The 19189-nt window shown below is 31.8% G+C and overlaps 2 protein-coding genes across 15 annotated transcripts in view; both read right to left on the minus strand.

Annotated features, from left to right (window-relative positions):
* Positions 1 to 678: 678 nt before the first annotated feature.
* On the minus strand, positions 679 to 6610 carry LOC148283098 (ATP-sensitive inward rectifier potassium channel 11-like). 2 transcript variants are annotated; one of them, XR_015821937.1, is made up of 4 exons: positions 6275 to 6610; positions 4280 to 5337; positions 1649 to 3615; positions 679 to 765 (listed from the first exon to the last, which is right to left on the minus strand). XR_015821937.1 is itself a non-coding variant. In XM_088223990.1 (3 exons), exons 1-3 carry the CDS (start codon positions 6382 to 6384, stop codon positions 3524 to 3526), a joined length of 1260 nt encoding a protein of 419 aa, XP_088080116.1. In that variant the 5' UTR covers positions 6385 to 6610; the 3' UTR covers positions 1164 to 3523. The 2 variants fall into 2 exon arrangements, 1 of the variants encoding a protein (XP_088080116.1); XM_088223990.1 differs by lacking the exon at positions 679 to 765 and having other exon boundaries at positions 1164 to 3615.
* Positions 6611 to 9002: 2392 nt separating this feature from the next.
* Positions 9003 to 19189, minus strand: part of LOC148283099 (G protein-activated inward rectifier potassium channel 3-like) — a 36119-nt gene continuing 25932 nt past the window's right edge. For 4 of the 13 annotated variants that reach the window (XM_088224042.1, XM_088224041.1, XM_088224040.1 and 1 more), the window contains exons 2-4: positions 15295 to 15903; positions 12405 to 13462; positions 9003 to 11835 (exon numbers count right to left, since the gene is read on the minus strand). In XM_088224042.1, the coding sequence (XP_088080168.1) occupies positions 11585 to 11835; positions 12405 to 13462; positions 15295 to 15419 (1434 nt within the window). In that variant the 5' untranslated portion in view covers positions 15420 to 15903 and the 3' untranslated portion in view covers positions 9003 to 11584. Of the gene's footprint in view, positions 12122 to 12404; positions 13463 to 15294; positions 15904 to 16141; positions 16204 to 19189 lie in introns of all 13 variants that reach the window. The other 9 variants (XM_088224046.1, XM_088224044.1, XM_088224045.1 and 6 more) reach the window with 6 other exon arrangements.

Raw genomic sequence — 19189 nt, forward strand, 5'->3', positions numbered from 1 at the left:
TCGAATTACCCACCCTATCAACAATATTTTTGTGCTTAATTATTTTTTTTACCTACGGCACCAAGCGTTCAAATTATTGCATTTTTTATTTGTTTGAATGTATTTGATTAATTGAGTTACATAAATATTAGGTTCGACTTGTTTTTGTCTCGGAGTTTTATAATATTTTAAACAATTATATTGGTGAATTATGTGCTTTTGAATTATTTGAAAAGAAAACTTCAAATTAATATATTATGTACAATATAAAATATGTTTTTTGTACTTGCACGCTACACTAAAATGCATAAATTTTTTGTACTTTATTTTGGTATTTTTTGTTACATAAAAAAATATTTATCACTCAGGTATATTTTTATTTGTTAAAGTGATTTTTTTATTTATTATTTGTGCTTTTTACTCACGCATCGATTTTCTATGCTCTACTTTTAAACCTATGTTACCCATTAAAAAAATACTTTTTTTTAATTCATGTACATATACATACATACTTACTCATATAATATTCATTACATTATTTTTGTATGGTTTACTGTTTTTTTTTTCAATTTTTTTTGTATTTTTAAACCCTATGAGCGTTTAAATAAAAAAAAATATAGACACGTTTTAAATGGATTAAAACAAGTTTGCAAAAAAAGAAACTTTATTTCAAGGAATTTTTACAGTTACTTTACGGTACGGAGATTTATTTGGCAATTCATCCCATGAAGGATGATTTCTGCCATCCACGTAAATAATTTGATGTAGACTAGGGTTTTTAATGTACTTTTTTTTTATATTTTTTTTTTTTATTTATTTTTCTTTTTTAAATTCAAAACATTTTTTTTTTTAAATTCCCGCAAGCAGTTTTTTTGCAGGGATTTCTCTCTTTAAACATTTTTGTAACATAATATAATAAATGTTTACATAAAATATTTTAAAAAAAAAATCTTAAAAATATCAATAAAATAAAAGTTTAAAAAAAATTAAATACAAGTTAATCAAGTCTTTTTTGAAAACGAAATATATAAAAAATAATAAACAAACACTTTTTTTTACACTGTTTTAAATTGTTTGGTTTCCCCATTTTATATATATTTTTTTTTTTATAGACTAAACTTAGAATTTAAGAAAAATATTTTTAAAACCAATTTTACTTTATTTTTATTCATATCACTATTTTTTATTTCGTCCGGGAGTCTCTTTACTATGCGAGGGAGTATATACGCCCTGGTCCTCTCTCCATACGCATTTATGGCTCTTCTTTCTATGAAGTTTCCTCTCGCTTTTTGGCGCGTTTCATGCTTATGTGATATTGGAGTTTTATAGAAATCCATGAAGTCCTCTGTTACCAGGCGATAGTATATCATATTCTGTACCGTCAAAACTTTACACATCGGGATAAGATTTTCGTAGTCATTTTGAGTTATTAAGTTGGTTTTACTTGCTAACATTTTAAGGAATCTAATTTGTAATTTTTTTATCCTATTTGTATACGTTGTAAATGTTAGCCCGTAACAACTCACTCCATACGATATAATTGACTCAACCAGCGCATGGTATAAACAGTACAAGGTGGCCCGCGGAACACAGAATTTCAAATAATTAAATTTTATAAGTACCGCTTTTAGTTTTTGGCAAACACTTTCTACATGTACATATTTTGTACATATTGACATTGTGTACAAAAGGATAAATAAAAAAAATAAATAGAAGCCTCCTAAAAGTTCACACCATTCTCGAGGGAGATAGGAGAGAAGCGACATTTATGGGAAAATTTATGTTTGTAAGTTTAAAATAATTCTTATGTCCTTTAGTTATTGGGCAGCCAAAAAGTATGTTTCCAAGTCTTGGCCACACTCACACCGATATTGGAAACAGCTGGCCAAGTACGAAGGTGGAATAATTCAGACAGGTGAATCTCACCCGCATCAATAAAAGTTACATCACTGAAACTTAACAAAAATTAACAAATGGTAGAATCTATGGATTTTTGTGATTTTGTCAATCAACAAATGGCCCCAAAATCGAAAAGCTTAGGTAAATCATAATAATGCAAATATTTCATTAAAAATAATTTAAAATACAAAGTAGATAATAAACGCAATAAAGTTAAGTATTGAAACTATCCTAACTAGATGACTCTCCGTATTCATTTTTAAATCCACTAATTTTATATAGATTCCCTGGTATTAAATACGTACACTTATTTATTCAATAAATTTATAAAATAAATTAACGGTGGCTATTTTAGAATAAAAAATATGGCCAACATTACAAAAAATGTTTATTTACAAAAATATATGGGATATTGTTTTTACATATTGAAATGAACATTCCCTTATCCGCACATAGTGGTGCATAAAGCACAGCGTTGGTACGCATATCGCAGCGTATCTGCAATCATTTGAGAAATTCAAAAGACTAATAATTGAATGTCCTGGATGAACATATTAAGTTCTCCAAAACGAAAGCCATTTTCAGGAGAAGTGTGCAAGTTTGGATTTTGTCTAAGGGAAGAGAGCATTGCAGGAGACTGCTGCGAGACATTGCATGGATTTATATACTATTAAGCGTGTTGTCCAGATGTTTATTCAAATTATATTTTTATTTAATAATTTATATTTTTGGTATTCTTTAATAATGTACATTAGGGTGGGCCGATATTTTGTTTTTTTTTCGAATTTCGAAATGAAAAGGGTCTAAAAAGTTGCCTTTTGGATTACTCGGAACGCAAAAAATATTTAAAAAAATATTCGATACTACTTTTAGCCCTCAACCATATCTCGAAGTTTTCAAAAAAGCCGTTTTTTTGCGCTAAACCGGCTGTCATTTCGTATTTAAGTAAGAAAATGAGTCGAATTAAATTTTATAATGTGCATTAAGCCTTATTTAATAAGCAAATAAGGTGAGTTGCACTTTGTTTTGTAAATAAATGGGTAGCATTGTTTTAGTGAGCCATTGTTTTCGTCAATATTAGCCAGGCGCTCAACAAAATCAGTTCCGCGGAGTATAAACTTTTTGCATTTCAATAATTTTAAAACGTGTTAGAATTTGTAATGTGATTAAGTTATATCTTTATTAACAAAAAAATAATTTTATCGATATGGATAATTAACAAAATGTTCAGAGTGATAAACTTCAAACTTCGGTTGAGGGCCAAAAGTAGTATGGAATATTAATAAAAAAAAATTACGTTCAATGTGATCCAAAATGCAACTTTTTAGACCCCCTTCACTTTGATGTCTAAAGAAAAAAAAACATACATCATCGGTCCACTCTAATGTACATGCTTCCACTTTCCATTATGTTGTATCCCAACTCAACACAGGGCCTCATAGAGTTAGGGATACGTTATTATTATTTTTGTAATATGTATCTTTATATGAATAAATAAAATAAAAAATAAAAAAAATGATTACGACAATTTTAAAATTAAAAACACTCTTCAGACTTCAAACTGGTAGACAATTGTCATTGAGTTCACATATCTTATTTAATGTTAGTTTACCTCTTACATTACGACAGTATTTTAATCACACTATTAATTTATTATATCTGTTTCGAGTAAAGGTAATGGAGTATTCGCATTGTTTTGAGATGGTTTTCTTCGGATGGCCACAGATTCAGCATGTTCTGGTGAACAAAAAAATTGTACCAATTAGTTACATTTACAAAACAATTTTTCAAGCCTTAAAAATGTATTTTAATTTTTCAGTTCCATATATAGCTTTCACATACATAGAAGTTATATAAAACATGAGTATATAAAATTAAAAATACTACATAAAGAAATAAAATAAAGAACAGTATTTAGAAGTATAGTTGAAATAAAAAAAGAAGATGAGTATGTAAACAACATAAATTTAAAAAAATGCAATATAAAGAAATAATTGATAAAACAGTGTTTGGAATTATAGTTGGCGGTAATAAATACGTTCCTCTTTAAAGTTAGGAGCGAGGCGTGAAATTGATAAAAATTATAAAATATATTGTAACAACTAACACTCCAATTAAACAAAATGTATTATAGTAATAAAGTTATATAGAAGACATAAGGGCTACACACAGGTATACACACTTGAACAATCATTAATAGGTAATAGGCCCTTTATAGGCTAGACCTTTTATAAAAAAAAATTTGATTTAATATTAGGCTCCTAACACCAAATGCTCAATTGGTAGGTATGTACGAGTATGTAGGAATCCTATATTAATCTATAGATAAACTTTGACATATATAAGAGTCCAATGAGAACCTTGTAAGGAATTTGTAAAGGATTGAGAATGATATACTCACCACGTAATCGATTTTCGTCTTGAATCTTATAATACTCTTCGATATCCTTGCTTGAACACAATGGGGTGTTAACGTGAATGGTAGTTTCAAATTTAGCGTAATCAATCTCAAACCCTTGCTTCTTCTTATTGTAAGACAAGAGATCCTCAAACCTGTGTCCCCACATAATCTCACTGGACACGTAGCTCGTCCGGGCTTGAGTGGACTGTCCCGTGGATTCGACAGTTCCTTCTAATATAACCACAATCTCAAACCTATCATGGAGCATGTCATTCGCGGAGTAGTTGTATAGAGGGCTGTTTTTATCGATCGTATGCACAACTGTTTGTGGCCAGATCAAGAACAAATTAGTATTGTAGCTATCGGCTCTTACGTCGAGTATTTTTTGGTACTGCGAGAGACACTCTCCTTCTTTGGTAGTTACGCCTTTAATCATTTGAACACGGATCCCCACTCCTATAATGTGACACTTCCTCATGTCGGCGACTCTAAACATGAAGCACAATTCGCCATCTCTTTGGCAAATTATCGCAAATTTAGAAAATAATAACGTTTGCGTCCTGTGTTTGGAGCGAGTCATCTTAGCGAATACGATTCCCACCATAAAGGCTTGCATCATCACCCCGAATATGCTCTGAATGCACACCATAATTATCGCTTCTGGGCACTCCTCGTTTGGGAGACGAGAACCGTAGCCAATAGTGTGTTGAGTCTCGATGCTGTACAGGAAACAGGACGTAAAATCTTTTATATTAGTTATGCACGGAGTCCAGTTGTTTTCTGCTTGGTTCTCGGGGAGGTGAGCTGGATCTAAGTCTCCGTGAGTGAAAGCCATTAGCCACCAAATGACGGCGAAACTGAGCCACGACATTATGAAGCTAAGGACGAAGATGATAAGTGTCCATCTCCATTGAGTATCTACTAATGTGGTGAATATATCATGAAGGAATCTCATTTTGCGCTTGGAGTTTCGAGATTGGAGAACGTTGCATTCTCCATTTTTTTGTACTGCTCGCCGTCTCATCTTTTTCATGCCACCAAATCGAAACGTCCGATTCCTTAAAAATAAGAAGGTTCGTTTTATAAGACGAAATAGGGTATAGGCCTCGGAGTAATAACGCGCTGCCCGTTTATAGAGATGCTATTTCGCTCTATTGCATTTCTATCATTTCTATGCCCGGGAGGAAGGGCGCGTGCTCATCGCCTCCGTACTCGCGTCTAGAAGACAAACACACGTGTTATACATACAGATTTTGGACACCAAGCAGTGTAAATTTTCTCGAAAAAACAGTAAAAAATCATTTAGGGGCCTAGTGTGTTCATATTGATTTTATGTATTTATGTTACAATAATTATTGTCAATACTGTTCAATGACCATGAAAAAGAATACATTTTCAATTTTTAACATCCATATATCTAATAAGTAGCTAGAGTGTTGTCAAAAAGAGTCTGAATCAATATAATTATTATTGTATATACATAATACGTATGTTAAGGAATCACCAGTTGTTAAAAAAAAAATGCATAACTTTCTGAATAAATACATTACACCTTAAAAGACAACTACTTAACATTTTTTGTGTTGGTAGAGTTAAAATCAGTAATGGTTCCAATTTTCACTGTTTTCTACTCTTTTTGTACAATTGTAAATTTAACAGTCGAAGTCGTTGGAAAAAAGAAAAAGTCGTCAGAAAAAAGCGTTGAAATTTTTTGGTTTAACAACAGACGTGTAATGAGCGGTTTCGTAGTTTTCGGCCTGTGTACTACAACCCTTTGTTTTGCTGCAAACTGTAGCTAACTTCGTGATTTATAGTCATCGAATGGTTTTTGTCGGTATGGGCGGCTTTATAAGCGATATCGCGTTATTACCCTGAGGAATATGCAAAGATTTTTTTTATAGGCATTAAACTAAGTAAGAGTTGAAGATAGGTTGTTAGTCCTTTAATAAACAAGACTTAATAAATTGTAAATCACTAAAAATAATTTATATCTACCTTTTTACGTTAGGATAATAAATTCCAGGTGTCAACGACCCGTCCATAATTTTAGAGTCCCATCCTGGTATAATATCCAGACCATTTTCCTTCCTTCCCGGAGATTCCATTTTTACTTTATTTACAGTGCATAAACACAGTTTATTTATTTCATAAAATGGCTGATTTCACCGCAGCACCATTGTTCGGATATAACTGACGTCTTCACTGGTAAAAACACCTTTTATCATCTCGTACTTTTTGGTGCGAAAACAATTATTGAAATCACGTTGTTTGCGATTTTCATCAATATTAATAGTAGGACTAATAAATTTATCATGGAAAGGAAATAAACGAGTCAGATGACTGAGTGTTTTGCACATAAATGTCCCCCATCGTGACAATGCTTTATGTACGAAAATAGACATACATAATATGTTATGTACGTAGGTACGTACATTATATAATTACACAAGTATGATGTAACAACCTTCGAAGTACCTAAATTGAATGTATCTAAACCCTGACCAAAGAAACCAAACCACACCAAATAGGTTAACAAGATTTCGAGATATGAATGGCTTAAATAAAAAAATACGGTTTAAAACAATATATATTAATATTATAAAATATTAAAGCTGTTTTGTACGATACATCGGTAACCCTAGTTTTTTCTCTAATCAATCACGTTGTGGTCCCGTGGCTAGTGTCTCGGACTCACGGCTTAAAGGTCCATGGTTTGAATCCCACTACCCCAACTTGATTCTCATTTTCTGATAGAGAGTTATTTCCAACTCGTTGAAAATGGCCCTCAAAATAAAATGTATGGGTAAATAAGAACGCAAATATTTCTTTTACAAAAAAAACTAATTCGTTCCGTTTTGTACCGAAAACTAATATTCAACATCATCTGCCTTGAATTTGTTGCAACAGAGGGAAAACATTTTTGAGAAGGGAATATCGAAGTCTGGGTATTTACAAGGCTTATGACCTGTCGTTGGCTGTCTGCCAATATAATTAATAGTCTATAGAATAAAGAGAAATAAAGTTTTTTTTTTGAAAAAAAAAATATTTGCGTTCTTATAATTTACCCAAATATTTAATTTTGAGGGCCATTTTCAACGATTTGTAAATAACTCACTATTAGAAAATGGGAATCAAGTTGGGGTAGAGTGGGATTAGAACCACGGAACTTTGGGCTGTAAGTCCGAGACACTAGCCACGGGACCACAACCCGATTTTCTATTTTTAATAGATTTTATTTCTTAGAAAGTTTACATAATAATATGTAGCTTCTGTTATGTATCGACAGATATACTATCACTGTCTCGTAAAAAAAAGCCTATGTACAGTCTGAAGATGTTCGATGCCTCTATCGCCCTCGAGAAAGCGCTTACTTGTCAAATGAATAAGTGTTTGTTTTCAAACCACTTCTTTATTGTATGTCTTTGTATTACAAACACCCTTCAAGATTATTATCCTATCAAATTGTTTGGTATTTGTGTTTTTTTATAAAAAAAAAATCTGCAAGCCTTTTTTTATTTATGGTTGGTTTTCTTTCATACCTTGTGCATAGTTTACGGTGCATAGGGCTTCAATGTAGCGTATGGCTAATTTATAAAGAGGACTCACCTTCCTAAAAAAACTTTTATGTTACTAAAAATCACATATTTGTCAACTATTTTTTTATATTTTTATCTACTTACGTAGGTATATGCTGATTTTAATATTTTTTTTAACATTTTATTGATAAATTAAAGTAGGTAGGTATACCATACCTATTACTTATGTTTCAAACTCTTTTCAATAAAAAGTATTCCAAACAGTGTTAAAAAGACATTTAAAAAATAAATATGTGTTTAGGTGTCCAATTTTTTTTATTTGTTATGTTTTTTAAACTGAAATGTTAAAAACATTAGTAGGTAGGTATGTCATAGTTTTAAAATTCTTATAAAGTAAAAATCGAAGCTTTCGAAATGTGGTGTTTGCGGCGAATGCTGCGTATTCCGTGGACAGCCAGCTGTACAAATATAATACATTTGCTCCAGGAACTAGACATAAGAGAAAGACTTACATCCATGTGCGAGAAAAGAGTCCTGCAGTTCTTTGGACATGTTTCCAGGGAAAATTCTGATGGTTTGGAGAAAACTATCCCCCTGGGAATTGTCGAAGGGACAAGGTCGCGTAGTCAACCGCCAAGATGGAGCGGCATGGTCACTGAATTATCATAATGATCACTAACAAATGCCTACAGAAGAGCACATGACCGTTCCAGATGGAGGGAGACTGTCCACAGATGAGCCATGCCTGGAGTCAAGCGTGATCATCATCCTCAGACACGAGGCACGGATTGAAGAGAGAAAGATTTATATGTAATATAATATTATATTTTTATTTTTTAATTTTGTCTTATTTTTAATTTGTCTTTATATTTATGTCGTCCTTGGTTGTCTTTGAAAATTATAAGCATGCTAAAAATGAACACATCATGTTGGTGAAGTTGTTAGCATGTTTTCCTACCTGGTCCGATTCTCGGTAAGGTCGACATAAAATATTTATTGGTTGTATTTGACTGCAATGTTTTATAGTCCTTGTGCTGGGTATTAAGCGCAAGACAGATCACGCTGTCTTAATGTAACACGTGATCCAATACATGCTTGGAAGGCCTATACACTATTTATAATGAAAAAAAATAATCACGTTATAATGTTAGGGTTTCACAGTAAAAATAAACAATAAAAGGCCTTCATTAAAAAAAACACTTTTATTTCGGTCGTCAAACCCTAAAGTAATGAATGTAGGTATTTACAATGATTGCAACTTGTTTCTTAAAATTATACAAGGACAGGATTACTTAGACTTAGGGGTAAATCTTCAAGATAATGAAGTAATAAATAATATTAAAGTCATTATTGCATATTAATAGAACACATCAACGGCACATGTCATATTATCAACATATTTATAGAGACGTTTATAGATAAATTGCAGCTTAATTTCTACTTACTAACGACTACTGTTGAAATAAATATATAAACAGGGGTTGTGTATATTATTTTACTAAAACAATATAAAAGGATGTACCAATGTAGATTGAAATCCGATTGAAGTTAGTACCTGTAAAATATATATGATATTATAACTACGGTATATGGATCTCGTATTACCATTGGGTAGAGTTGCGAAAATACCGTAGTCTACCAAATCGCTCAGTAGTATACCGGTAGTCTACCGTTTCCTACCGTAGTTTTGGTAGTTTTTTTTAGGTAAAAAAATATTAAATATTTAGATAAAATAAATACTTTTCTACTGCAATTTTATTATTCTTGTTTTATTTTGAGCCCTTTGCCGTCTCTGAAGTAGACAGTACGGCTTCTTTACGAAAAATTTACGTGAGAAGGGCGAAAAACTAAAAATATTAAACAGTGCCCTATGGACTGAAATGAGGCAGTGCAGCATGGACGAAAATTATAAAATATTACTCACAAAGTGATTAAACGGCCATTAAAAAAAAAATGTTTTCTATGAAAACTACAGAAAAATACCGTATTCTAACGTATTACACGGATTCTTGTATAAATATAGTTTTTACTATAAAATACGAATGGTATAATACAGGCCTTATAATCAAATATTACTAATCAAGTGATTATATGGCAATTTTTATTAGGAAAAACGTTTTCTACCAAAACTACCAAAAACTACCGTATTGTACGGTAGAATACGTTTCTTATAGTAAACTACCAATGGAATACTACCGACCTTACGTCTCTACCAATGGGTCAGAAAATGATTGAATGATTTAATTTGCTGTAGTAAAACATGTAAACGGGGCAGTTTCTGAGATTGAAAATTGCGCGTGAGCATGTGCAGTAAATACATGTTTTCGGCGCCATAACAGATAACGGACAACTGTCCGTGAAACGTGAAACTTCACAGTTTAAAACTAGCTATATTGCGACGACTGCTGGCAACTAACAATATCTTATTCTGCGATCTACAATCAACATTAGGTTTCTAAAATAACATGGATCGTGAATCTTATTTAACATCAGTAGTTTCAGAAAAGAAAGAAAAGCGTAAGATGAAAAAGTGCAGTGAAACAATAAGACCGAGGATACATTAAGTGACACAACTAATAGCAAATTAATAAGCGTTGATAGTTGAAGTTGATAGTTAACAGTATCACAGGCGTGGGATATTTGTTAAAAAATAGGACGCGTTCTAATTTTTTTGAATTTGACCGCAAAATTCCCCCAATTTGTGTATTACACGACACAATATTCATTGGGTGAAATCCTTCACGAGATTGTGTACCCATTTAATATTTTCTGACCCATGTAATACGAGCTTAAAGAAAAAAAAATTGTTTTGTAATTTAGTTCGTTTCTCATATATCTCACTCTAATGCAATCAAAATCGTATTTCGCTCTCGTTCCCGCTCATACGACACGAATGAATTCACGAAACGAATTAGTTACAGAATAAGGCCCCTGTTTATTTTCCTTGGCGAATTTACGTTTTATTTTTCCTCGCTACTACTTATGATATGCCAAACTTTTTTTTTATTAATGTGGCAGTGATCTTGAACTTTCAAAAGCTAAAATAAAAAGTAGTCAAATACACCGAAAACTCGACAAGTCAAACATCTCGTTTTTTTTAACGAACAATTTTCAGTTCATTTAGTTATTGCGTGAACAGCAATTCGTAGAACAAAAGTTATCACATATTAATAATTTACCCTTCTTTTGCTTTATTATATTAATAAACTGTCTCGTATTTAATAAGCTAATGAAGTATCAATATAAAGATCGCTATTCAATATTCTATAATAATTCACATTCCTTTAGGCAATACTTACTATAAAGCTGCCACTACACCAACTTTTTGGTCCCGCAAACGACTTAATTCAATTGAATCACAAACGATTTTTTTCGATAATACTCTTAGTAAAATCTAAATTCAAATTAATTTCCTGAATTTCTGAGAAGTACTAATGAAATTTTAATTGCATTCAAAACGAAAAAAGTAATCTTACTGCTGAGATGATACCTATTTTTAAGAAAAGCAGTTCAGTGAAAAATGTAACCCATGTTCCTCTTTTTTCCAATGTTTTTTTTTAATAGTAAAAGAAGGACTATTGCTATTAATTTTAATGTGTTTGTGGTGATAATTTACTTGGAATATCAAGGACATTTTTGGTTTCTTAAATCTTATCTACTCACATAGCTACTACCTTACAAACAATATAAATCATTGCTTGAAAAAAAAACTATTCGAATATATAAAAAAAAAACTATTCATATAAGCATAACTGGTTGCCATTTTTTATCACTTTTTATAATCACGTTCATCACTAGAGTTATCATCTCCAATTGCAAATGTCTTTTCGATATTAATAACCTCTTCGGCGTTTCCCCTCATACTCGTTTCTTGAGCTTGCTCAACTTCAGTACCTCCGATGGCTTTCTCCTCGACTATTTGTCCAGTTGAGGAAGATGAGCTAATCGAGCGGTCGTCTTCCGGAAGCACCTGAGCAATGTCTTTGCGGTACATCGGAAGTTGCGGCGGGGTCCCGTAACCTATCACAATATTATCAGGATTGAGAATTGACAAGTGATGGGGCTCGAAGCACATTGACGGCATGGGGACAAAGCGGATGAAACTTGATGGACGAACACGAACACAATAACGACAAACATTCAAATTAACCTAACACTCGATTCACTTAGTAATATTTAGGATTCAGGCAATGTGGAGATGAAGGGATGATTGATGTTCCCGGTCAAATGGTGATCGCAGTTTCGAGGGGCGGCGGGATTTCCGGCGCTGGCGCTCTTCTCAGGGACATGGAGTCCCCTATTGGATCTATGGATACAGAGCAAGACAACACAATGACACAAAGTGGACAGCAGACAAACAATACATTACAAATTATAGCACAGAAAACATTTTAAAATAAAACATAGTGATATTAAATGCTCTATATTTTAGAGACATTTTAAAGGTGAAACATTTATCTTAATTAATAATCGTAAAATAAATTATTGAGGAATGAAACTGGCTGAGTTTACAAACAGAATTGAATGCAATAAATAGCATCGTTGCGTTTATGAAGAATACATAAATTAAAACGACATTTGGTACTGACCGATGCTTCGGAAGTCATCCTGAACTTTGTAAAATTCTGTCAGCTCTTTTCCAGAGCACAGGGGTGTATCAACTTGTGTCGTTTCGTCAAATTTAGAATAATCCACCTCGTATCCTTGTCGCTCTTTATTGTACGATACGAGGGGGTCGAATCTGTGTCCCCAGAGAATCTCGCTCGAGATATAGCTGGACCTTGCTTGTGTAGTTTGACCCGTCGATTCAATCGTCCCTTCCAATATAACGACTATTTCAAATCTATCTTGAAGCATATCACTAGCGGTGTACGTATAAAGAGGACTATTGCTATTAATTTTATGCACGACTGTCAGCGGCCAAATGAAGAAGAGGTCCGCGTCACAGCCGTCGGCGTTTACCTCCAGTTCCGTTTGGTACTGAGTAAGGCACTCTCCTTCTTTTGTCATCTTGCTTCTAATCAGTTGAGCTCGGATACTAGCTCCGATAATGTGCGATTTTCTCATATCGCCGACTCTAAACATGAGACATAACTCCCCGTCTCTTTGGCATACGATGGCGTATTTGGAAAATAGCAACGTTTGGGTTCTGTGCTTAGGTCGAGTCATTTTGGCGAACACGATGCCGACCATAAACGCCTGCATCATCACGCCGAAAATGCTCTGAATGCACATTACGAAGATGGCCTCGGGACACTCCTCGGTGGTGAGCCGAGAGCCGTAGCCGATGGTGTGTTGGGTTTCAATGCTGAAGAGGAAACACGAGGCGAAATTGTTTATGTTGGACATGCAGGGCTTCCAGTTGGACTCTTCTTGGTTGGAGGGGAGATGGGCGGGCTCCAGGTCACCGTGCGTGAAGGCGATGAGCCACCAGATGGCGGCGAAGCCGAGCCAGGACAGGATGAAGCTGAGAGTGAACACTATGAGGGTCCATCTCCACTGGGTGTCCACGAGGGTGGTGAAGATGTCCTGCAGGAAGCGCAGCCGCCGCTGGGAGATGCGGGACTGAAGGACGTTGCATTCTCCGTTCTTGAGTACTGCGCGCCGCCGCACTTTGCGCATTCCCCCGAAACGATGGCCACGATTTCTGCAAATCAAACGAAAAAATCCGTAAATACATTTTCAAAATAAACAACTTCATAGTTCACATAATGATGGCAGTAGTTTAGCTGACACGAAAAGCGTTGCCTCAGCGAAATCTAAAAAGGTCACATAACATGCACAATAATAATTAATTACGAGGCGTTGTTTATGATTTACGAATAAATCGCCGCAATATTTAGTAACCGCCGACTTCAGATCTTGTTGTTCGATTCGCAAGCTGTGGATGCATATTAAGTATGTGGAGGATGTAGGTATACTAAGATCAAGGTACGTAATATTAACAGAATAGCAGTGATAATTCGTTCGCATAAGAACCGGAAGAGCAATAATTATGCTAATTTGTAGATATATATAGTAAGGGTGTAACTTGTTAAATTATATAAGCAAGGAACATATAAATATCTACATAAAATCCAACCAAAGCTACTGAAAATACATAAACTATCCCTTGCCAGGTTTCAATGCTCCAGTATCTACATCATACTAAAAGTTTAAAAAAATGTTTTAACTAAGCAAAATGATTTAATTACAGTATTAAACATTTTGAAGAACTTGAATTAGTCTGTAAGAGTACCGTACCGAGTAAGAATTTTATTATTTTTTTATTTTTATTTATTAAGGAAAAACAACAGTTGTTTTATAAGAATACAAAATATAAAAAATAGTACATACATCCAGTTAAAGTTTTTCACAAATATAGTGAGAGAACGTGTTACACAGTAAAGAGAAAAATAATATATTATATAAGACATGAGAAAAAAAAAGAGCTCGAAAGAAGGTTAAGGGATGAGGAAATAAAGTGGAGAAGTGGAGAAGAGGGATTTTCATAATATAGTTGACCAATTCAAAATTTTGATATTATAATAAAATAAACACAATTAAAGGAACATAAACTTATTACACACTGACAAATGTTTCATTTTATAGTGTTTCAAAAAGATTTTTTTGAAGTCACAAAATTTTGTATTAAAAATATCTAAATGGGGACATTCTTGTATCCGTACAAACCAACTTTGTAGGTATACGATATTTTTATTTACATATGTATAAATGCAAAACTAAAGTGATTTTTTTACGAATTTTGAATTCATTCATTTTAAAATGAATTATTTTTTATTTATAAATGTATACAGTACTGTTGAAATAGTGTTAGAATAAGTATATATCGTCTGGCACAAGTTGGTAACTACAATTTTTTGAAAAAGTAGATGTCTTCATAAATGGCATGAAAATAGTAATTGTTTAAAAAATAAATAAAAATATTTCGTGTTTTATAAACACAAAAAAAATATTTATTGATAATTTTCAACTTGTGGTTTTATTTGAATTGTTAATTTGGGGTGAACATTAAACTTTAAAAGTGCAATATCTCATAACTAGTAAAATATAAGTAGGTACCAACTTGTTCCAGAAACCCGAAGAAATGCGAACATCGTGTTGTAAATACTCGTACTATATTAGACTCTTATGATTATCATAGAACAAAATAAATATTTTTTGTATGCCCAGCTTTCGATTTCGCTTTAGATAGTAGAAATAAAAGTATTTTTTTATAAGGCAAGTTCCATTTCAGTCACCATATTTAATTAATTAAATACTTTTTTGATAAATTCCATTTTAAAAATCTAGTGATTATCTAATTTATATAATACTAAACAAAAAACTTTGCGAAAAACAAATCGAATTTGAATTAATAAATCAATATTAAAACATAATTTATTTTACCTACTGCACAAATTTAACAAAATTATGGGTAAGTATAAGATTTATTAAAAAAATATAGTCTATTGGTCAGAAAAACACTTTTGAAGTTACCTTTTACCGTTTGGATAGTATATCCCTGGTGACATGGAACCATTTGGTACAATTTTAGCATTATTCCAACCCTGAGGAATAAGATGACTTTCCTCCTTAGTTCCTGGTGATTCCGGTGATTCCATTTTTAAAAAATAACCACACTTTTTCTAAGCTAGCAACACTGAATTTGGCAACTGTCAAAATGGCGACGTTTATACCGAAATTCGGGAAAAACCGGCACTTTCCACCGTTTGAACCATTTGCCGCTCTTTCCGACCGCAAACTAATAAGATAATACAGACCGATGAGCGTCCTTTTATCGTTTCTCACATCTGCATTGTGTTTGATTCTGTTATAGCCACTTCTAGAGCAAGCTCGGCGGCAGGTAATGTCATGTTTGCAATTTCTATCAAACTCGGTTAGCGGGCTAATAAAGGTGTCGCGAAATCAAATAAACTACCAATTTTTTATGTACACATTTCTCGAAGGCCTCGAGTCACTATGGTGGCGCTTAAATCGCCGTAATGTTTTTCAGCAGGTGATAATTATGTGACTGTCGAAACGAAATAATTGTTTTTTATAAATAAATTTATTTGTTGGCTTTGTTCCGGAAGTATAAGGCTTTCTCTAGAAGGGGAGTTAAAGAAATATTAAAGATATTTTTTTTTGTTTAAAAAAAAACCAAAGTACCTACGTATTTTGCACATTTGCTATTGAATATTTTGTTTTTTAAATTAAATAAATAAATTTTAAAAATATGGTGTGATGGCTAAAACACTTGATACGGTGAGTTCCGGGTTTGATTCCCGATGAGATCATAAAAATTTAACGTGAATTTTAAATTTAAACTGGGTCTTTTGCTTACGTTGTGTCTTTGTGTCGTGCAAAAGTTGCTCGGAAGTTATTCCTGAAATGATGTACATTTTCCTGAAATATAAACAAGTCAACGTTTATAAGAAAGCACTTGTTACATCAATATTATCCAAACTAAACTTATGTCAACTATGTAGTTGCTTTTACATTCTTTTCTCGTTTGCATTAAAAATAAAACGTTAAATGCTTATCTTTTGCTATTCGTTTTTCCTTTGCGTTTTGCTAAACCACCCAAAAGGAAACATAAACTTTTAAAAGTTTTAATTAAAAAACGAACTAAACAAATGTTTTGAAAAATATTTTCTAATATAGGTAAGCGCCCTTAAGATGATGACACCTATTATAAAAACACAATTTTATAAATTTATTGTCATAATGGTGGTTATGCAGATGTGTCAAGATTTTAAACAGATTCAATGTATTTTTAAACACGTTAAACATGTCCACTAAACATGTTTTAATATTGAAATTAAACAATTGATTGTTACCTGAATATATAAGTTTAAAGGACACTACATTTAGAATATTTTAAGGCAGTTTAAATCTTCATCAATAATAAATAGGTACTTGATTTAACCCACTAAGCCCACTAGGTAGTTATCAATATTGACAAATATTTTAACAGAGATAAAATACATTTTTGAGAAAATAATATGAAAGTCTAGCGTCTATTTCTATAAAATTTTACAGTGCTAAAGACATTACTTAGACCAGTCTTAAAAATTTGATGACTTTAATTTATTTTTATATTTTTGAAAAGAATTTTATAAACCCTAACGGATTATTACATTATTATTATACTTAATAGATTATACCTTATGTATAAGTCTCATTTTCTATTAATTTTAATCAAATGCTTATATTATTTTCTATATTAGATAATGTAACATGTAACATGTAACTACTAACTGCATATGAGTTGATAAATATCAAACGCAAGTATGTCCACAACGATCCTCCACAGTGTCCACGTGGCCCTACTGGCTTCTAAATTGAAACAGAGTTTTTTGACAGTGTTTTATTGTTATAATGAGGAAATGTTTTCATTTGAACAGAAATGATCTTTTTTTTCTCTACATTTTGTAGAACAAATATTAAAAAATAAATTGGGTGGACATACTGGCGTTTGATATTTATTAACTTATATGTACGTACACAAGAATCGTTTTTTTCTTTGAAATAATCAGAAACGTTAATATAATTATACATATACATTAAATCTATGTAAAAACACGTATTTTGTATATTTTTTCAGATTAAATTAAAAAACAAAAAAAAATCTATTGTAATATTTTTATACGCCAAATGTTTTTTTCTTATTATTTTTATCTGATGATTATTTGCTATTATGTTTGTAACTGTGACTAATTTATATTACGTATTTTTTAATTGTAATTATCGTTTTTTTATTGTTATTTAAATGTTTTTTAATTACACTGTTATTGTATATGTATTTTTTTCTCTCAACTTATTACATTTTTCAACGTGTTAATTATTATGGCTTAACACGATCATGTACTAAAAAGCCACGATAAATTCGTGAGTACGTTAACGGCAAATTAATTTGAAATTAATAAATACTGTTAACTGTTTTGCAAACAGATCATAATAATACTATGCTTTACTTATAATAAACGCCGATTTTTTTGGCACTGAGCTGAACTGAAAGTGCATTTTACGAGATAATATTTTTTTCTCCAGTTTGAAATCTCTGTTTTTTTAATTAAATTGTTTTTGTGAATTCTTTCACAATATGTAGGCACTCAAATGAAATACATTACTGTAGAGAAAATATGTGACGCAAATTATTTGTCGAATGGCAGATACATTCATGTACAGAGTTCCAGTGAATATGTTTGTACCTAATTATCACCTGTCTCTGAGTGATGAACGACGGGGACCGTGCAAATTAAATAAAAAACAACAGAAGATTGACATCTGAATACTGTGTGACATTATCGACTAAAAAATATTCTTTTAAGTGAGGTTTTTATAAATATTTAAATATTTCTACTAAACGTGTTAGTATGTAAGGCAAAGAAATAAATACGATTAAAATATTTTATGTTTTTTACGTAGTAACGAACTGTTAGGAGTAAATAATTGTTAATATGTACATAAATATGAGTTATTTTATAATAATTTAATAGTAATAAAAGTTTATTGTTCATACAATAAACATAGTTCTTTTTAAAACGTCGATATCCTAGTCACAAAAATAGTGATGAATTTCAATTTACTGAACTACGTACCTACTGATGAAAAAACATCTTAGTCAAAACTTAATTCAGTTTTATTTTTTTTAAAAAGAAATATTTGCGTTCTTATAATTTACCCAGATATTTTTAATTTTGAGGGCCATTTTCAACGAGTTTTAAATAACTCACTATTAGAAAATGGGAATTTTGGTCCGTGAGTCCGAGACATTGGCCACAGGACCACAACCCGATCTATTTTATCTTTCCTTTTTTTCGGATTATTCGTTTTAATTTTGTATAACGCTAAGGTTGTATAGTATTTTAATATATTATTTGTAATAATAATAATAAAAAATAAGTACAAAAATAAGTACATTATAAATGTATAATTTTTAAAAATAGAGTAATAAAGTCATACTAAAATGAATGAAATTAAAAATAAATAAATGCGTATGTACATAAATAAGTTACTATAATAAAATGTGGATTTCCTTTAAAGAAATTCGCTTTGTAATCACATTTTCTTAAATTAAGTTTTAAAAGATGTGCATTTTCCTTATTTCAATAAAAATGACATCATGTCATGAAATCGGTAATTTTCCTCCAATGATCCCAGGCACACGTCTGACTGAAATATTATTGTGTGAAAATAGCTTTTTAAGTAAACGTTTCATGTCAACCCTGTCGGGAATCGAAGTCGAGACCTCTTGCGTGGTAGGCAAACGCGCTGACCATTTGACCACGATGCAGATATACATGTATATTATATGTTTATATATAAAAATACAAAATATTATACAAAAACAAGAAGCACAACAGCACATCTCAAATTTTTCATTTTC

The sequence above is a fragment of the Micrasema longulum genome, unplaced genomic scaffold, assembly GCF_059751315.1.
Source record: "Micrasema longulum isolate JH-2025_06_02 unplaced genomic scaffold, ASM5975131v1 h1tg000261l, whole genome shotgun sequence".
NCBI classification, from domain to species: Eukaryota; Metazoa; Arthropoda; class Insecta; order Trichoptera; family Brachycentridae; genus Micrasema; species Micrasema longulum.